Raw genomic sequence first — 21,745 nt, 5'->3', positions numbered from 1 at the left:
AAAAACCATAAAATTACCTGTTTCTGGATTCCAAACATACGCCTTCCCATCTTCACTTCCAGAAAAAAGGAACGTGCCACATGGTGTTAAGGTGCTGTGAATCTTTTCCCTGTAATTTGTGGCACCTATATACTTCTTTGTAGCCAAACTGAAGATAAAGAACAATTTGTAAACATAGCAGATACTTCCACATTTGTAAACCCACTTCTTGCTGAGTGTAGTGTTTACCCTTCATTTTCCCTGTTTTTTAATGAACCTGAAATTATAGATAATTTAGTAGATGTCTTTGTCTTTCATTACAAAAGGCATATACTCAGATCTAGAGAATGAATATGGCTATAGCTATTTGAGTTTTCTTGATTCTGGGATTCAAAGAATATTGGGAAATTAGCACTATTATTCCAAGCTCTGCCAATATTTTCATTATGTTTCCTGAGTTTGATTACATCCCAGTAGTGCTTGTATTTATCCAGCAGGTCTCCTTAAACTTTTCAGGCTAATGTCTCGCTGGCTACAAAAACAGCAGTAGAATCAACAAATTTCAAACATCAACATTAATTATTTTACCATTAATATTAATAGTTTTAATACTATTTTGCTACTTAGGTATTCATTTTTTTTTTCAGTGAGACACTGCTGGTCAGCATAGTTATAATGACCTACTAATTAACTACTTTTAAATAGTTTGTTAACATCATGTAACAGAGAATTTGCAGAAGGGTTTAAAGAAGCATAACCCAGCTTGTAAGAGGCCATCTCAAACATGAGGTACAGCTGGGAAAGAGGTATGGAAGTTCGAAGTGGAGACTAATATATGAGTAATAGTGTGACACAGATTTTGAGGCAAGAACGGCAGTAGACCATGACAGCCCTCAAAGAATGAAGACATTAATATTTAAAACATGTTACTGAAGAGACAATGGACATATGCTGGGAAAAGTGTAATGCAGTTAATATGACTGGATGGTAGAATTACTTTTAACAATATTCTGGATAAATATACCTGAGATACAATTCTATTTGACAAGAAGGGGAAAAGTATGCTATAATGAGCACAGTGCAAGACCATATTCACCCAAACAAGAGCTTCTGGTGTGTGAACAGAAAGACAATCTCTCTGAGATGTCATGTAGAATAGCTCTGCAAAATGTGAAACTAACCTGCAGAAGAAAGAAACCCCAAGGTCTGAACCAAAACCCTGATCACATACCTGAGTGACAGGACAGTAGCATTATCCAGTAAGATCAAAAAAAAGTTGAAAGAGGACAGTTCAGAACAACTATCTGTCAAAGTGAATTGTGTTGATCTGTGACCTCCACCCCCTCTTTTCTCATACAGGGAATGAACAGTTAATGATGACGTGTAAAATTATCACTACTGGGTATCTGACCCTGTGGTTTATTGATAGACTTAAGCCAATGTAACTTTGGGTTGTGGTCAAAGCAGCAGTCCTGCTGCTACCCTCTCCACCCTTATTTTCCCAGGCTCTCCCTCACTTCTCTAGTGTTTTGGCAGCTATCGGATGAGTTAGATCAGATAGTTGATTAAAATGAAAATTAATCATTTGTTTTTTGTAGGCTGATTTTTAGTCGGATCAGTTCACTGATCTGACTTATCCTACATCCAAAGATCTGTAGAGCTGATGCAGAGAAAATGCTAGGAATACATTGCCAAAGGTGGGGGAGACGGGGAGATGCTGTATCCTAGTGATAAATTGACTTAAAATAATTGTGCAATTGCATACCATGTTAACTCTTTCTAAGAGGTTTAATATGCACATTCAGTTTTCTTTCTTAAACTACAACTCTGCACTTTTCTGGAATGGTATTGATAGGAGATCATCACCAGCTTTAAATAAGCTCTACAAGTTACCTCAGTTAATCTACTGATTTCATGCTTTTGTTACATGGATAGCTTAGCCTTCTAGCATGGTTGTTATAGTTTAATATTTGCAGTTACAAACGAAGAGAGACACTTTAAAACTAGAAAGCCTTCAGCTAGCTCAAACACCCAATCCAATATTATTAAAGAGTGAGATTTCCAGGGGGTGGGGAGGGTACTTCCCTCAGTTAATTTCATGTAGAACACCAGAGACCTTTGATTTTCTGCATGGTGAGGGTCACCCTTTGGCTCCTTTCATGGATAGGGAGCCCATGAAATTAAAGATGGGATGAATCATTTACAAAGAGCGTTCATATCTGTAGTGTGACTTTCCAGAAGAGAATGTTCAGGTGCATCTTATCAATGTGTGCAACTGATGAGAGTGAGACTCTTCTCAGTTTTGCATAGTTAAAGGATAAGAAGCAGTGGGAACCAACTGAAATACAGGATATTCTAATTAAACCTATGAAGAAGCTTCCTTTACTTTGCAGGCGAACAAACGCTAGACCATATTGCTCACAGAAGTTGTGGAGTCTTCATCCTTGGAGACATTCAGCTGGACAAAGCTCTGAGCAACCTACTCTCACCTACTCTTAGAGGGGGGTGGACAAGACACTCTCCACAGGTTGCATCCAACCACAACAACTTGAGTGATTCTGTCAACCCCTTGTTTTCTATTGTAATTTATTCTTATAAATAATTCTACTGTAATTTATTATTAAAGCATTATGTTCACAACTAGTAAAAGTAAGAAAATAAAAAAAATTGGGTTAAGATATTTTACCACTTGTTCAATATAACCATTATATACATCATTGCATTATTCTGTACATATGATGATGATCTCCATTCCATTTTTATCATGAAAACACTTTCCACAGTCTTTCTAATGTAAAACTAAAGCACAAATATATGAATATTATAATTTCAAAGTTATTCTCAGGCCTAGATTCCATTTTTACAAGTGAATGCAATCTTTAGGAGATTATGGTATTTTCTTTCATGCTGCCTTCAGTAAGTAATCCAGTCATTTTTAGATACTCTGTTCTAAAAGACTTACCCAACATCACACAAAAGGTATGCAACACAACACTGTTTTGAAACCATTTCCTAGCCCTAATATTGCTATCCTTAGTTATTAGGACATCTGTTCTTCTTCACAGCCATAATATATTTAGTAGCTTTATGGCACCTTACTTCCCTGCTAAATAAGTTTTAAAAACAAAGGAAAATATGCACTAATACCAAAATCTACTTACAGTCTGAGATCCATAACTCTCAGGGTACTGTCTTTGGCATGTATTAATAAACGCCTTCCATTTGGATGCACCTCCAAATGATTTACTGGAGTTCCTCTAATATCATTTTCTTTTATTTCCTACAGAAAAAGGTGTTTTAGAACTCATGTTTGTAAACATTATTATTCATTTTTCTCTTGCATTACTCTTTTCATGCTCTCTTCACTCTATTCAAGTACTGAAAATGTCTGTTCCTAGATTAAGGCACTGTATCCCAAGCAATCAGCTTTTCATAACCAAAAAAACAGATTATATTATGACTCTAAACTTCTGAAACACACTTGATGACAGAAATGCTGATTGAAAACTACATCTCAAAAGTATGAACAAAGCTGATTTGTAAAACCTGTGGTCTATTTTATTGTTGCCTCTAGAGAATAAGTTTAATGAATAAGCATCTATCTGTTAATAACATCATTAAACCTCACGCATTTTCATGTTTTATACATATAAAATAAAAAATGCAAAGTAATTCTGAAGTGCTAAGTCAATGAAACATAGCATGTTCTATGAGCTGCTTCATACTGTTAACAAGTTGTTTAAAGAAAATACACCTTTCCAGTTAAATGTTAATGTATTAAAAAAATGAATTCAAATCAAATGACTAGATTTGGAACAGTTCACATAAATATTACAATGCTTCTTTAAGAAATCTGTATACCTTATTAATTCTCCAGTGTTGAAATAGGTGTTGAGAACTTCCTTTCACAGATGTATCCCAAACTATTATCAGTCCTGAACTATCTCCCGAGAACATGTGGAGCCCTGTGAAATAAAGACTTCATATAAGAATACCATGCAAAAGAACAAATAAAGAGGATTTACGAACAACGAACAACTTTTTCTATTCCTTTTGTGAATAGGCAAACACCAATGCTTCCCTCTCTTTTGCTATGATATACTCAGTGCAAATACACTGACACAGTTTAATGGCGGACTTGGCAGTGCTAGGTTAAAGGCTGAACCAGATCATCTCAGAGGCCTTTTCCAACCTAAAGGATTCTATGATTCTGCTCAAACTTGCGTGCTGAAAGCTGAAACCACAAATATGCATTTAGCAAATAAGTTAGACACAGGGATGCTGAAAATGTTATTAAATGTATTCTTTTTCTACTCATATTCCAGGGAGCCATCAAAAAAGAACATTTATAGCTTAATAAGTGTTACATAATCATCTACTGTTTACCTATACATTCTCTGGAAACACCTTGAACAAATTCCAATAGTTGTTCTTAAGCACAATTTATTTATCTATTTTTACAAAAATGCATCTTTCCTCTTCTTAGTACGTACTCCCATGATCATCCCCAAAAATGAAACACACAACTACTAATGATGTCACTAATATCAGAAATCAAACGCTTTCAAGTACCTTATTCATTCATCTATCTTCAACTCTTCCCAACATCCAGTAGTACATCTCTCACACCCACTTTCAGCTATTAATCTACCCGTTAACATTCCTCACAATGTTATAACTAATCTCTGTCCTTCTCTCGCTTCTCAGCATTAGCAGAGAAAGTGGAAAAGTTCATCACCTTCCCACTTCTTCAGTGTAGCATTAAAATTCTCACAATCTAATTACTGCTACCTTATTTTCCTCTATCTTTGTATTTAGTTGACAGCTTTGAACAATATAGAGGAGCTGTCTTCACTACTGTTCTGATCATGAAATCTTCTGAAGTGCTAGGATAGTTCTCTAGAAGCTGGTTTCAAATACCTACTTCTGCTTTTAAGTTACTGCATAATTCTTCCACTTACTTTTTATCTCAACTTACTTTTTTCAAACTTACCTCTCTACATTAGCTACTAGGCTTTTCACCTGCATCCTGATGCATTTGCATCTTCTGAAAAGCAGCTTCTGTGCTCTATTTTCTGCTAATTTTTACTGCGATAGATACAAAACATTAGCTAACAATAGCTAGCTACAGGAACAAAGCAAACTAAACTACTATAAAATTTTGCCCAGTCATGATTTCTGGATCGCTACATATTTCTTTGCTTGTCTTTTCTATGCTTACCTTTTCTGATTACTCTTCAGTTATAACAGGGACTACACGCCCCTTTCTGTTTGCCCAAAATAGTACCAAATAATGCACAATACTGATATATTAATTGCTAACACAGCTAAAATAATTCTATTATAGCATTTCATATTGTTGCTATGAAATGAGGCTCAAGTAACACTCAAACTGATCTTCGATTGAAACGAGTAATATTTGAAGAAGTAATACTATGTATATACCTTCTGCATCAAAACAAAGTGTGTTGATGAAACTTTTGTGACCATCAAGCTCCTGTAGCAGTTGCCCATGGATTTCTTTCACATTTGCATTCCAGATTCTAATCACAGAGTCATAACATCCTGTCACCACCAAAGAGTCAGCAACTGGGTGGTACTTTGCAGTGTAAACAAATGAAGGATGAGGGAAAACTCTCACTGCAGATGCAGCCTGTGTTTCAATTTTCCACATTCTAAAAGGAAAGGATATCTATTGAATAAAGCAATCACATACACACGTATAATTGACATATTTTGTGCTAGTGGTTCTAAAGTCAAATGCTTGCAAATACTTAACAGCATTTGTTTATCTTACTAATTTGTTTCACCTATATTTAATCCTTCAATATCATTTTCTCAAACAAGAATTAAGATATGTTTAATACCTCACAAAGTACTCCATCTTCCAGGTAATTTCATGACTACATACTCATTTAATGGATATTTTGCACATTTTTGAATACACAAAGCAATGCATGGAATGGTTTGGTTTCTTTTTCTTTCAGTAATTATAAACACATTATTTTAGATGTTCTAGCATTAATGAGGAAAAAAAGTAGAATGACAAAAAAACAAACCAACCAACCAGGTAACCAAACACCAAAAAAAAAACCACAAAGGAACATTCAGGACCACTAAATATAACTAGAACTCCAGAAAATTTTAAAACAACAGTTACCTACCACACCATGATGATCATGATTCTCAAGGACCTTTTCTTCATGTAAACTCAGTTTTTACTATGGCTCTATTTCCTATCCTTCACCACCCACACCTGAAAGATCAGATCTTTCTTAGGAATTTTTTTTTTTGCGTGCACCTATATTGAGCCTTCTCCCAAGATGAGGTTAAAGAATGGAATAGTACCTTAACCATAAAATACAGGTGGGTAGCATTTTCAGAGAGCACAGTTACAACACAGAATTTAATTGTTTGAGTGCTGTCCTTTCAGGTTTTGTTTCTGGTGACTGCTGAAGAATTCTAAGCTTACTCTGAGGTAAATCCATTACAAAGTTACAATCTTTAAGAGTATACCATTTAACTTGCACCTTACCATGCAAAGGTCACAAACCTATCTTTTAGAATGGCTTTACTCTAACAACAGAAAAGTTTATTTATTGCTCAGAAATAATGAGGGACTAAAGCCTGGGTATCCTCAGGAGCAGCAATGCCAATATGAAACACTATATAAAGAAGAATTCACCTAAGTTCTCAAACTTCGCTTTACAATGCCTTAGAACTCAAGTCTGAGAGATGATCCGGGTAATAAACGGATATGACTTTACAATTACAGGGTATCTTTTGGTCCTCATCCTTTAATTCTACCATGTTTCTCAGGCCAAATGTTCCCAACATGAAAGCAAAAAAGAAGAACTCCTTTCCTAAACTGAGGCACTTTTAAGGAGCTTACGGCAACGGACAATAAATACAGGAAATAACTCATACAGTGACTATGTGTAGTACACAGAAAAGGAGGCAGATTACTACGGTTTCATCATGCTGCCACAAATTCAAGAATTGAGGAACAGCTGGACTGTTTAAATATAAATGACTGAAATCAATATTTACTTTAATATCAAAATTTTCTCTTTAACCTGCATCCAAACAAAAAAAGGAAAGAAAAACGTGGAACAAGCACTCAAAATATTCTCTTTATTCCTACGCAGAAAAGGGGAGAGGGGGTGGGTGGGGAGGGGGCAAGAAGGCTCCACATATACAATGCATCGTTTAACAATTCTTCTGGCATTTTAATTATGCAACTCCCTGTAGCATTACTGAGTTGCACAACAGAAACAACAGATAGGAATCTTAAGAGTTTAAAAACAAAAAAAGTCTATGAAAACCTATGAAGTTGCTTGTAGTAAAATTCTGCAGTGTCATAGCCATATTTTCAAGTTCTTTCTGTAGTTTTGAGAGTTTTGCTTTGAAACCTCAGATCATGATTTTAACATTTTAACAGTTAACACTGCATTGAAGCACATTTTTTAATTGTTGAGGAAAACGTTTTCATCTTCAGACTCAAATAATATCGAATTATAATTACAGTAATTAAAGGTGAAGTATTTAACTATATCTCCAGAAACTCAAAAGCTTATATATGTGCAACATGGCAACTATAAATTTCCTGCCTCAAGTTCTAATCTTTAACCTTAATACTGCATTCAGAATAGGACAATTCTCTAAGGATAGAGTACTCCAATTGTCTCAGTGATTTCTTGAAATACGCCTGTTTTTCCTGCCGTACATTTAGATACTACATTTTTTTTTGCAAAAGCTTTGCTCTCAAATTTATATACACAAAATTGCACCACTCTCTCTCACACTTCTGAAGCTGTCTGCCAGAACATTCCTATCACACGTACCTGACAGTACCATCAGAGGATGCAGTAAGAAGGTATTGATTGTCCTTTGACCAACAAAGATCATACACAATGTTAAGGTGACCATAAAATTCTCTCAGGAATTGTCCAGAAGGAATTTCATACACTAATGGAAGTTCAAATAGGAAAATAAAATTTTTGTAAGTGTTTACAATCCATTATACACAATTACTAGTGCAAAGTTTAGTCTAGTCTCATGCTGAGTTTTTGCTAGCATAAGTCAATTCATGCTCTTTACCTTCACATTTTCAGAAAACAGTATCAAATAGTTGCTAGGTATACATGGACAGCAAGCATATACTTCCATCTAGTGGTTCATGGATGCCACAAATGCCTTAATGCTTAAGAAGTTGGGCCCACAAGGTTTAAATTATTAGAACCACATTAGGATTATTATTTCTTTTTTAATTTCTGAAACTGTGGCTGCAGATGACCAATGTTAGATAAATATTAAGATAGAGATCATTTTTCTGCAGATGTACAATAAAGGAATCTAGACTTACAGTTCCTTGCATTTACTTTGTACACTTAAAATACTACTCTCTGTAAATCTAAAAATCCTTATGCAGAAAAGTACTATGCAGTTGATGCTTGTGAACAAGCAGCCCTAAGTCTGAGTAATAAGGAATATTTGTAGTTCCATCTGAACTGGACTATGGAAGACATAAGCCTCCAGTCTGGAGATGACAGTTTTCTAGACGTGATGATAGATTAGAGGAAAAAAAAGTGGGGGGTGAGGGTTCAAAAAGTTATTTCACTTAAAACCTTATTATCAGAAAACATGTTCTTTATGTAAACTGATTTAGTACTTCCATTAGGATTCTATGCAGAAATACTATTATTTCACGTCATTGACTTGTATATATATCACCATGTATGAAAAGCCAGTTCCAGCCCTATTAACTCAGACAGATCATTTCCTCAAGTCTTTAATGCACAGAAAATTTACAAGATACACTATAAAACAAAACCTCTTAAAAATTAAATATGCACTTTTTCCTTTAATGCCAAACTAATTTGATTATAGGGAAAAAAAATTAACTTACAAGCAATAGGGTATCCATTCCTTCCAGCACATGCTGCTGCCAGGGTTTTCCCATCATGCGAGAAACGAATACAGAAACAACCCATATCTCCACCTCTCAGTGAAAACAGATGTTTGTTTGGTATGCGACAAGCCTAGCTTTTCAGGCAAGAATTGGGATTACAGAGTTATAAATATCAACTAATCGATGCTTTAAAAAAAAAAAAACAAAAAAACATTCTCAACTTTGTCACGCACAAGTCTTCAAAAGCTATTAATATCCAAAGTGAATGTAAAAGAAAAATTCAACCTTATAAAGAGACACAGTTCTGCAGCATAACTTAGATCGCATTTACTTTGTATGTTCATTTCTGCACTTTATAACAGACAAATAAAAAGTCCTTAAAACCCAAGAAAATCTAAAATTAACATTTCCTTCAGTTCTTTTTCCCCAGAACTAAACTAAAAATTTAAGGGAAATTAAAATATCCAGAGTAGTTATATGAATATTTAACCTAAACTTGATTTTTAAGAGTGACAAATGTGTATGAACAGATTCCTACGCATTTAAAACATACAAATAGATCTGGTTATTAAATAATTATGTATCCACTCTTCACTCAAGAATAAAGGTAAACACATTTTTTAGAAACTAAACATGTTTTAATGCTTTTTAACCTCTCTAAAATAAATCATTACAATGTTGAATCTATAAATTTCAGCTTAGAACAAACTTCTTAGAGTTCACGAAGCTGCAATTCACGTACAATTTATTTCGTAAGTAATTCATAATTATATGGAGGATTTTTAAAAATAACATCGCCTATCAATCTATATCTCTGGAGACATACAAATATATTGTGGTTCTTTAAAAGGTAATTTAGCTTTAAAGATGAGAGTCATTTTTATGTATATAAAGGAAATAATAATTTGGAGAGATTATTATTTCTTTTAAAAGAAACATCTGTTTTAATATTCTTTGGAGCAAAGACATGCATCATGATAATCTTACTGAAATTCTTTCACAAGACACCACATCATAAAAGAGATGATCACTGCTAATAAGGGTTCTTCATTATGTGTATGGACTGGTCTAAGAATAAAAGAGCTGCCTTGTTTGTTTGTTTTTGGATGTCAAGCAAATATTCTTAGGATTATATTTCACTTGGTTTTGAATACACACTTATTTGCAGAACTGCAATTTTCTGCAATTAACATTAACATAAATATGCATTTTATGTATCCTGCTATTTGTAGTAAGAAAATTTGCATTGTAAAACAGACTTGACTGTTCTTTACTATTATAATTAGCAAACATTATTGGGAAATAAAATGAAGTTCAGGCATATCTAAGTGTTCTCTTTGAAAGGACTTGTACAACTGAGCTGAAATCTAGAAACTGTCTTACTTCCACTACCTGAAGAGCCCTACTCTTTCAGATCCTTGAGAATTCTGGAGATTAAGAACACCTGACTGTTCTGGGAAAAAATGATTACATCAACCATATTTGGTTAGATATTATGCGTCCACTACTATTTCTAAAAGTTCCTTGTGTTTTGTATTTTGTTTAGTAGTTTTCTTGTTATTGTTTTAAGGTTTCAATGAATGACTTGCTTCATAACACATCATAAAAATAAAGCTATTAAAAGGTGGTAGAATTTTAAACTATTTTTCTTCAAAAAGCAAAAAAAGAAAATATTTCACCTGTCCAGGCAATCTTGTCCATTTAAGTTGCTCCTTTTTCTCCTCTGGAGAAGTGATTTCACATGATTTTTTAGATCCCTCTCTCTGGAGCTCACACAGTGTTGCACTACTTTGTTCCTGCTGAACGGCTACCATAGAACGGAAAGAAGGAGCAACCTTAAGGCAAACAAATTTAGGGTTAGGATCCGTGGGAAGGCCGGCAAGGCTAGCTTCCTGGTCGGGGTCTGTTATAGACCGCCGAACCAGGATGAGGAGACAGATGAGGAGTTTTATAGGCAACTGACAGAAGTTGCAAAATCGTCGGCGCTTGTCCTCGTGGGGGACTTCAACTTCCCGGACATATCCTGGAAACACAACACGGCACAGAGAAAGCAGTCTAGGAGGTTTCTGGAGAGCGTGGGAGATAGCTTCCTGACGCAGCTGGTCAGCGAACCTACCAGGGGTGGTGCCCCGCTAGACCTTCTCTTCACAAACAGAGAAGGACTGGTGGGAGATGTGGTGGTCGGAAACTGTCTTGGGCAGAGTGACCACGAAATGGTAGAGTTCTCTATTCTTGGCGAGGCCAGGAAGGGGACCAGTAAAACTGCTGTACTGGACTTCCGGAGGGCTGACTTTGAGCTGCTCAGGACGCTGGTTGGCCGAGTCCCTTGGGAGGCGGTTCTGAAGGGCAGAGGAGTCCAGGAAGGCTGGGCGCTCCTCAAGAAGGAAATCGTGATGGCACAGGAGCGGTCCGTCCCCACGTGCCCAAAGACGAGCCGGCGTGGAAGAAGACTTGGCTCAACAGAGAGTTGCGGCTTGTGCTTAGCAGAAAAAAGAGGGTTTATAATCTTTGGAAAAAAGGGTGGGCCACTGAGGAGGACTACAAGGATGTAGCGAGGCTGTGCAGGGAGAAAATCAGAAAGGCCAAAGCTCATCTGGAGCTCAACCTGGCTACTGCCGTTAAAGACAACAAAAAATCCTTTTACAAATATATCAACGCGAAACGGAGGACTAAGGAGAATCTCCATCCTTTACTGGATGCGAGGGGAAACCTAGTTACTAAGGATGAGGAAAAGGCTGAGGTGCTTAATGCCGCCTTTGCCTCAGTCTTTAGCGGCAATACCGGTTGTTCTCTGGATACCCAGTGCCTTGAGCTGGTGGAAGGGGATGGGGAGCAGGACGTGGCCTTCGCTATCCATGAGGAAATGGTTGGCGACCTGCTACGGAGCTTGGATGTGCGCAAGTCGATGGGGCCGGATGGGATGCACCCGAGGGTACTGAAAGAACTGGCGGAGGAGCTGGCCGAGCCGCTTTCCATCATTTATCGGCAGTCCTGGCTATCGGGGGAGGTCCCAGTTGACTGGCGGCTAGCCAACGTGACGCCCATCTATAAGAAGGGCCGCAGGGCAGACCCGGAGAACTATAGGCCTGTCAGTTTGACCTCAGTGCCAGGAAAGCTCATGGAGCAGATTATCTTGAGGGTCATCACGCGGCACTTGCAGGGCAAGCAGGCGATCAGGCCCAGTCAGCATGGGTTTATGAAAGGCAGGTCCTGCTTGACGAACCTGATCTCCTTCTATGACCAAGTGACGCGCTTGGTGGGTGAGGGAAAGGCTGCGGATGTGGTTTACCTTGACCTCAGTAAGGCTTTTGACACAGTTCCCCACAACATTCTCCTCAAGAAACTGGCTGCTCGGGGCTTGGACTGGCGTACGCTTCGCTGGGTTAGAAACTGGCTGGATAGCCGGGCCCAGAGAGTTGTGGTGAATGGAGTCAAATCTGGTTGGAGGCCGGTCACTAGTGGTGTCCCCCAGGGCTCGGTACTGGGGCCGGTCCTCTTTAATATCTTTATCGATGATCTGGATGAGGGCGTCCAGTGCACCCTCAGTAAGTTTGCAGATGACACCAAGCTAAGTGCGTGTGTCGATCTGCTCGAGGGCAGGAAGGCTCTGCAGGAGGATCTGGATAGGCTGGAGCGATGGGCTGAGGTCAACTGTATGAAGTTCAACAAGGCCAAGTGCCGGGTCCTGCACCTGGGGCGCAACAACCCCAAGCAGAGCTACAGGCTGGCAGATGAGTGGCTGGAAAGCTGCCTGGCCGAGAGGGACCTGGGAGTATTGGTTGATAGTTGGCTGAATATGAGCCAGCAGTGTGCCCAGGTGGCCAAGAAGGCCAACAGCATCCTGGCCTGCATAAGAAGCAGTGTGGCCAGCAGGTCTAGGGAAGTGATTGTGCCCCTGTACTCGGCTCTGGTGAGGCCGCACCTCGAGTACTGTGTTCAGTTTTGGGCCCCTCGCTACAGGAAGGACATGGACGTGCTCGAGAGAGTCCAGAGAAGGGCGACCAAGCTGGTGAGGGGTCTGGAGAACAAATCTTACGAGGAGCGGCTGAGGGAGCTGGGCTTGTTCAGCCTGGAGAAGAGGAGGCTCAGGGGCGACCTTATCGCTCTCTACAGTTACCTTAAAGGAGGCTGTAAAGAGGTGGGGGTTGGTCTGTTCTCCTACGTGCCTGGTGACAGGACGAGGGGGAATGGGCGAAAGTTGCGACAGGGGAGTTTTAGGTTGGATGTTAGGAAGCACTTCTTTACCGAAAGGGTTATTAAGCATTGGAACGGGCTGCCCTGGGCGGTGGTGGAGTCACCATCCCTGGAGGTCTTTAAAAGACGTTTAGATGTAGAGCTTAGCGATATGGTTTAGTGGAGTACTTAGTGTTAGGTTGGAGGTTGGACTCGATGATCTTGAGGTCTCTTCCAACCTAGAAATCTGTGATACTGTGAAATTAATTATCAGGAACAATGTTTTAAAATGAACAGTGTGATATCTGAAAAGATTAAAAAAGTACTTTTAACTTTAAATGCATTACATTTTTACATCTGAAAAATGAAGAGACTGGAAGAAACCTCATACATGAAAATCAAATAGCAAAAATTTAAAGCAATTCAGAGTTAAGTCACTTACTGTCCCTCTCACTTACAGAGTTTACACACCTGCATAAGCCCTGTAACTTAAAATAGTGTTTCTCCTAATGAGAAGGAATACCTGTTTTCCAGAACATGCCCTGAAAGTTTTCTGACTGTCAATGGCAGAATATGCAAAGTTGCACACAGGAGAGAATGTCTATTTTTTTTTTTAAAGATAGCTCTGAAGTTCTGAGTTTGGAACATGAATCTTAAGATGCAAAGTTCTTACTATAACTAGTTACACACTAACCATTTTATATCCTACATGTAAGTACAGCTTTTATATGCACGCTTACAGATGCATCATACATACACTCCAGTTAGTTACTAACTCCTACAGAAAAGTCTGTGTATCTGTAAATATATTTAATTTAACTCACGTGATCTGGAAGCTTTATGCCTCTTATGGTTACATATAAAGTTGATGGGTAACGATTTCTAGGACAGCTTGCCCACCAGTCATAAACCTCAACAACATTTGAATGTGACCTGGTCTTTGGAGGTGGGTAATACAATTGCAGACGGAGTTTTCCACCAATATTTAGAATTCCATTTGCACCAACAAGCTGGGAGAGCAGTTAAAAAGAGAAGAAGCATTACATTAACATAAAATTAATAGAAGTCTTAGAGTATTTCTAATATTGTAAACAACTACAGGATAAACTCTAAAATCCACCTCCCATTGGGGAAGTTTATTCCTAAAAGCTGTAATAAAATAAGCATGTATTAAATATCCCCTTCATCAAATCACTAAGATTAAAGCTTAGATGGCAGTCTAGTTCTTAAATATACTTCATGTGCACAGTGACAACATCCGGTAGGTGAGATGCCCTCTGCAGTCCCACTGACTTTTTTTTTTTTAATACCACTTGCTGGAATCACCCAAATCTCAAATGACTGTAAATCCACGAAAAGCCTCTTCCTGCCTCCTCACCCACGTAAGTTTGAATGCTACAGCAAAGGGCATAGGTAAGGCTTTGACTCAGAGCAGACTTTCTTCCCATTCTGTCTCATTGACTCAGAGCAGAAGATACATGAAAGCATTAACTCTTCCAGTTTCTGAGAGAAGAGTTCTCTTTATTGATCTAAATAGAGTTAGAAAAATGAATTCCTATTACTGATTAAAAATCAATACATGCTGCTAGAACAAATCAGAAATTAATGCTTGTGTTTTCCTTTTTGTGTACCTACTGCCATTAACACTGACCACTGTTTATCCAGACGCTTCTACTCTGACTGATAGATGAAAGGATAGATGTAATAAAGAATAAGTAATGAAGAACAGGTTGTAATTTTATTTGTATTTATGAGCTTGAAATTCATCCTTCCATTTGCTCAGTAGTAGGCTGTGTTGAATGCCCAGACATACACCCAGACAGGGAATACCACACCCCTGATTTCTGCAGGTTCACGTTGGGAAGTGTTGAGAAGAGAATCAGTACAGAATGACCTGGAGGTCCCTGTGCTTTCCCCTAAGCTTGCAGTCCATTTATCCTCTCCTGTATGTCTCATGCTATGGACTGCTCAATGACTGTCAAGATCTACCATCCAAAGGGGTAGGTCAAAATGTACAATCCTCAGGCAAGTTAGAGCACATAATACCTTGTTAGCTCTCAGAAGTCCCATTTGGCACACTAAAGTCTCTCTAAAAAGGAGAAAAAGGTACATGACATGTGGGCTAAACTACCTATATCTCATTTCAGGCTTTGCATCTAAAAATGACATTTTATTATCAGGCTAGGGAGTCTTTCCAAAGACCAGAAAACTAAAAATGCCATTAAAATACAACACAGCCGAGGTACATAAATCAGCAGATTTGTTCTTTCCTTTGCAAAGACAATCTCATGAAAATTTAAAAAAAATAAATCTACTCTTGACAAATAAGCAAAATTCTTACACATCCTATACTTTTTTGAAAAAAAATTTTCACTGATGAATGTATTCCTATGGATTTTATGTGGGGAAAGGAGAGGGAAAGGAGGGAACAGACAGGCGAGAAAAGATTTGTTTTTCATCTCTGTTGTCTGGAAATATTCAGAAATGTTTCACCACTACAGAAAAAGCTAGTTTCTTTTAGATAACTTTTAATAAAAAATGTTTATAATTTTTGCTTCTTCCTTGAAATATTTACGATACCTTTAGAAATGCCCAACAGATTTTTCGGAAACCACATTCCTGAATTTGTGTATCAGAGTTGGCTCTCACTTCATCCATACTTAGAAAATCAAGGATCTGCAAGCATTAACAAGGAATATAAGTGTACTTCTAATGAATATATACTTAGTATTAATAGAAAATACTGCTGAAAATATGCTAGAGGTGATTCATTAAATTAAAGAGATTTCAATTTTAGGCAAGTACAAAAACAGTACTTCTTCCACACAAGTACACCATTAGAGGTAACAGAACCTTTTGCATTTGCCTCATAACTATATACGACGTATTTTAAAAAAGAACATAAATCTGATCTTAAAAAAAAATTTTCTTCCTTTCTGTCTCATTAGAAAATAAAAAAAGTTCATGTGTAATTTTCATAAATCCTATATAGTTCACAAATCATACATATAGATAATAAATCCTACAGCCAGAACCAGCTGTAAATTAATCTAGCTGGAAATGGTTGGTCAAAAATGGTTAGGTCCTTTCCTAACTTCATCAGTTATGCCCACAAGATTCTTCATTTTTCTTATCAGACCAGAATCTTCTTGTATTTAGCAACTCCTGTAATTCTTCCAGTATATCATTCTATCTTGAAATTTTTACTTCAAAACCTACACTGAAATCAAACAGTAGGCTTTCAGTGTAGTCATACTTTGGCTCTCCATTGTTAATGTGATTCCGATGAAGAATCTTTACACTCAGCTGTAACTACTTTTGTCCTACGTAACCAGGGACTCTTAATTCTATAAATGTGTTCATTTATGAGCATCACAGAACACAAAGAAACATACGGGAATATTGTATATACGATGTATATGAAATATTTTTTAAAATTAAAAAGTATTTATTGCATTAGCTTTTTGTTTTCTATTTAATACTGCAGAATCTCATATATATACATTCTTATAAATACTGTAATACTTGAGCTGAAAATTATGTTGAATATATACTCCACAATTTTTTTTTCCTATAAATACAACCAGATTGGGGGCTGAACTAATAATTACTTTATGAAGAATGAGAGAGAAGCAGATATCTAAAAAAATTAATGGAAAACAAGGCAACAGCTTGTTCATTGGTACAAGAGAAAAGGTGTTGCTACAAGCAGACAGACTCCATCTTTGAGTTTCTCATGCTTAAACTTTGTTTCATATTTCAAGAATGTGGGAAAGAAATTGATATCCTCTTTATGTGGTGCCACCCCTCCTGATCTAGAACAATCTTATAAATCTTTTCAAGTTCATAAGTTTCATGAGTTCATAAGAAAGCTTTCTTCCCCTTGCTGCTTCCAGAACATGTTTTTTAGCTTATAAATAACATTAGCAATCACCAATACTGCTTTTTGATATCTCCACTTAATGCTGTATCTTAAAGCTTTGCTATTAATTCAATATAACTGAAATAAGACATCTGAATAAGAGAAATTTATACCGTTGAAGAAACACAAATGTAACACAAAATCATAACAAGCAAAAATTTTAAATATTTAATCTTACCTCAAAAAACAGAATTACCCGAGGGCTTTCTTCAGTATTTTGAATAAAGTAACTAAAGCGCTCATTAAATATTACTTGCTCCTCCCATTCTGGAACTGTTGATTTAAACCGTCTGAAGTCATATGGTTGTGTCATAATAGGAAGAACATGCTCTATTTGTTCTTCTTCATAATAAGATGAAACTTTCCTCTCGCTGTTTGAAAATTTCCAAACAGTTATAATTGTTATAATGCCTTAAAAAAAGGAATCTCAAATGAAACAGTAATTTAAGTTAGTGAAAGCAAATACAAGATACCATTTATTTGATTTTAAAAGAAAAATAAAAATCAAAAGCCACACAAAGCTTAAGGCAATTGACAATGTATGTAGAAATGCAACAGGCTGAATTGCAAAACCCTAGCAATCAAATTACTATGACCAACTTTATTCCATAGACTCTTTCAGGATCACTATGCATAAGCAGGGTTGAAATCTGTTTTTTGGGATACGTATCAATAATGACAGTAGAAAGAGGCAACTGAAGTGATTAGAAATACAAAGAACTAAACTTCATTTCAGGATTTTACAAGTCCTTTTATGAAAATGAAAAGCCAAGTGCTACTTATGCTACAAGAATTTTGCTTACTTATTCTAATCTTGGCTTCTACATATTTTTGAGATTTGAGAAATTTTCTCTCTGGAAAGAATATAGAATAAACCATGCTGTAAATGCATGAACCTTGACAGCATTAGTAGTAGTGCAGAGTGTTTAAAACTCAAAAAGAAAGGAATACCACCCAAATTTACAGTATGTATATCTGCATTATCCGAGATGTAGAAGCGAACAAATGACCTTGCAGGCTGTGGGCTGGCCTCATTGTGGCTTTTCAGTATTTAAAGAGGACTTATAAAAAGATGGGGAGAGACTCTTTACTCAATCAGATAATGACAGGAGGAGGGAGAATAGTTTTAAACTAAAGGAGGGGAGATTTAGATTAGAGGTTAGGAAGAAATTCTTCACTCCGAGGGAGGTGAGGCACTGGAACAGATTACTCAGAGAGGTTGTGGATGCCCTATCTCTGGAGGTGTTCAAGATCAGGTTGGATGAGGCCCAGGGCAACCTGATCTAGTGGGTGGCATCCCTGCCTCTGGCAGCGGGGTTGGAACTACGTGATCTTTAAGGTCCCTTCCAATCCAAGCCATTCTGTGGTTACTTCCATATTACATTTTCTAGGGATTAAAAAAAAAAGCATTTATCACAGACAACAGATAGTTTATTAAAAAAAGTCACCTATGATCCTTCTTGACATATAAGCCACTTCTTTCATCAACAACGTGGATTTTAACCATAGGATGAGATACCAGGAGATCAGTTTTAAGTCGATCAGATCGATGGATATAAACTCCCAATACAAGATCATCATCAAAACCAAATTTAGACTGAACTGAAACTTCTGAATCCTTCATTTCCTCATCATTTTCTGCAGTAACTCCTGTGTTATCTTCTAGAAATAGTAATAAAACAACAACAACAACCAGAAGTTACTATGTTCTGCTAGTGGCAGTTTAAAGGAACAAAACCACTGCATTCCTTTAGCAATAAATGGTAAAGTAATAGTATTTCATATGTTCTTTTTGTAATAGGTTAAATAAAATCATAAAATTTGAATGACTGAATGCATAGTATATATAAATTCATACAATCTATTCCTATTAACAAACATTTTTATTTAAAGGCAGAGGTCTTTCTCTTAATTGACAGTTCTTTGCCACAAGGACTTAAAATTCATGCAGTTCAGTATCCTGCTCAGCCTACAGCTTTTTTTTAAAGAGAAAAAAAAAGCCTGAATCTATCAAACATTGGCTAAAGAACATCCTGATTTAGAAGTTAAAGTAAGACTGCCACCCTTAATAGTTATCAAAAGACCTATTCCTCGTGAATTTGTGTAAGGTCCCTTTTAAAAAAAAATCACTTATTTTGGTCTCTGCAACATCTGAAGAAATGAGTTCTCCAACTCTCTAGTATATGTTGTGTGAAAAAGTATTTCTTATGTTTAAATAGAGCACCACATTAAAACAGTGGTGATACAGCCTTTACAATGCAAATAAGAAGTGATGAAATAACAAAAAGGCAATTAGAATATGCACCTAAGTAATGAACTGTAAAGTTGGTAGATATATAAAATATTATTCTTAAAAGACACTTGTTAACTACTTCACAATTCTAAAGTTATCTCCAGTAAAAGAATTCTCAAGATTTTGGATAGATACATCAAATTAACTTCCTTTAAAAAAAAGTATTAGAATTGGAAGCACAAAAATACAAGTAACTAAATAAACTTCAATAACTTCAACATCAGTCTCAGTCACTTTCATTAGTACTACAGGCAAAATACTTTAAAAAAACAAACAAAACAGAGGCTTAGATAAAGCAGCACACCATTCTAACATTTTGCTGGCATACCTTTTTTGGTTTTCTTTTTAACCTTCTTTGCTTTTGGTTTCTGTTTTTCCATGCTTTCCTCCAGGTTCTGTCCTCCTGATACAAATTGCCTTTCCAATGAATGATTTTCATTGCTATCTTCTGCTGGGTGATGCTGTAGCTCAGAAAGGGACATTGCACTGAAACGTTACGGATTACTGTCAGCAATTGCAATCTATTGCAAATATGAATACAACTGTTTGTTAACATCATTAATCCACCTGAAACTTCATCTTCAGTTCTCTAACTTATCATCTGTGGATCTTGAAAATACAACATTCTCGCCCCCCTCCCCCCACCCCGGGCTCCCCGGAATTCGTCTCTTTCCTTTTTCCATTCCAAACACTTTCCTGTGTGTGCAGAACCATTCATTTGAATAAAGCTAAGTATATAGTTTTTTTGCTGGATTAGGGCCATCACTCATTACCAAAAGAACATACTAAATGGTTAAGAGTGGGTTCCACATAAAACAGACATCAAATGGTATTTTTTAAAAAGTTATACAAAATCTGTAAATTTAATATTAATCTCAGCATTATGAAACACTATTTAGTAATTATTTCCATAACAGAATTATCCATTTGTTCATCACTTAGAAAAAAATGTACAGGTAAAAGCTCTCTGACAAACTATACTATGTGTGTATGAACTTTCAGCAAAGGTTTTCATATTGTTGTAAGGTAGTTTATCACAGTACCTTGTTTCAGCTTCACACAATACTGTGATTTCTTTCTTCTTTTTCTTCTTTTTGCCCACTTCATCATTCAGTGCAACTTCGTGGCTTTGAACAGTGGAAGTAAATTCAGACATCTGTTCTTTAAGCTTCATTCTTATTTTCTTTTTAATTGCATTTACCTCTTCCTCAGCCACATGCAGCTGATAGGCTTGAATTAGTTCTTCTTCCTCTTCTAATTCAGTTACATTTCTCACTTCAGTCAAGGAATTTTTAATCTTTCTATCACCTTGTTGATGAGGTACATCTGTTTGTGATTTACTTTTTGTTTTTTTCTTTGGAAAATCATTTATCTTTTTTTCAAAACTCTCCAGTTTAGCTTCATATAAATTTTCCTCCTCATTAAATTGTTCTTGTAACAGTGATTTCTTTTTCTTCTTGTTAGACTTTGGTTGTTTGTTTGCCTCTCCACTAACAATATCATTATTTATCTTCTCTGCAATTGATGCTTTCTCTCTGAGTTTATTTTTTGTAAATCGGGGACTCTCTTCTTCAGGTTTATATGTGTTGTGTATAATTGCTTCATCATTCCCACTTTCTTTAGTTAGATCAATATTAGTTCTAAAGGTGTCAAGCTATAAAGGAAAAGAATATAAAACATACTTGTAATAAAAATCACATTCTAAGGATGAACATGCTACTTTGTTATTTTTTAAGCAAAATTACACAAAGAAAAAAGCAAAATGAAATCAAGGATCTAAGTTTTCTTACTTAAAATTAACAAGTGACAAATTGAAAGACAACAGATAATTTGCACTGAAAACAAAGCAAACAAACAAACAGAAAATTATGTTTGGACACTTCACCTTCAGTTTATTTTCACTATGTTTTTAAATGACTCTTATGTATATCCAGGAAAAAAGAAATCCGCAAGTCCACTCCATAAGTATACGTGAATGCTTTACACTATGAAACCCTTAAAGAAAACACGTAGCATGAAAACATTTGTTTAAATGTTTAAGAACATTTAAAATCCAAGCTAGAGACAAACTTTCTGATAATGAAATTATATTAGAAAGTGTTAAAACTGAAAAACTGATTCCAAAAACTTATTCCAAGAGTATATATAAAGATAAAAAATCCATATTAGTCTTAGTTAAATGACAAATAATTAATCTAAAGACCAGCCTAGTAAAACTAGCAGAGATTAATCTCAGTTAATACATTTGTCTTTGTACTCCTTCTGACCACTTTTAGTGTTTTTTTAGAGAACATGTAGTAAACTTTCCTTCCTCCTTCAGGTGTCTTTTCCTGATTTACTAACCAGCATAACTACAAACAACACAGCAAGTAACTTATGCCCAGTTCTGTAAGAAGCTTGACACACAGATTGCTGTTCCTCGATAGAGCTTCTATAAAGTCACCGTGGTTCATTTACTCTATCTTCT

The 21,745-nt window shown here is 36.4% G+C and overlaps 1 protein-coding gene across 7 annotated transcripts in view; it reads right to left on the bottom strand.

The window, feature by feature from the left end:
- The window catches only part of AHI1 (Abelson helper integration site 1), a 97,994-nt gene that overhangs the window by 66,292 nt on the left and 9,957 nt on the right, over positions 1-21,745 (bottom strand). For all 7 annotated transcript variants that reach the window (XR_007167860.2, XM_048075695.2, XM_048075696.2 and 4 more), the window contains 13 exons: positions 20,322-20,932; positions 19,607-19,764; positions 18,434-18,647; positions 17,164-17,356; positions 15,644-15,739; positions 13,888-14,073; positions 10,570-10,725; positions 8,888-9,020; positions 7,824-7,947; positions 5,425-5,654; positions 3,841-3,944; positions 3,141-3,259; positions 18-148 (listed from right to left, as the gene is read on the bottom strand). Coding sequence is in view for 6 of the 7 variants with exons in the window: in XM_048075695.2 (XP_047931652.2) it covers positions 18-148; positions 3,141-3,259; positions 3,841-3,944; positions 5,425-5,654; positions 7,824-7,947; positions 8,888-9,020; positions 10,570-10,725; positions 13,888-14,073; positions 15,644-15,739; positions 17,164-17,356; positions 18,434-18,647; positions 19,607-19,764; positions 20,322-20,932 (2,455 nt within the window). In the remaining variant the exon portion in view is untranslated. The remainder of the gene's footprint in view (positions 1-17; positions 149-3,140; positions 3,260-3,840; positions 3,945-5,424; positions 5,655-7,823; positions 7,948-8,887; positions 9,021-10,569; positions 10,726-13,887; positions 14,074-15,643; positions 15,740-17,163; positions 17,357-18,433; positions 18,648-19,606; positions 19,765-20,321; positions 20,933-21,745) is intronic.

This window comes from Anser cygnoides, chromosome 3 (assembly GCF_040182565.1).
Source record: "Anser cygnoides isolate HZ-2024a breed goose chromosome 3, Taihu_goose_T2T_genome, whole genome shotgun sequence".
Lineage (NCBI taxonomy): Eukaryota > Metazoa > Chordata > Aves > Anseriformes > Anatidae > Anser > Anser cygnoides.
This window is presented reverse-complemented; position numbering and strand designations above follow the sequence as displayed.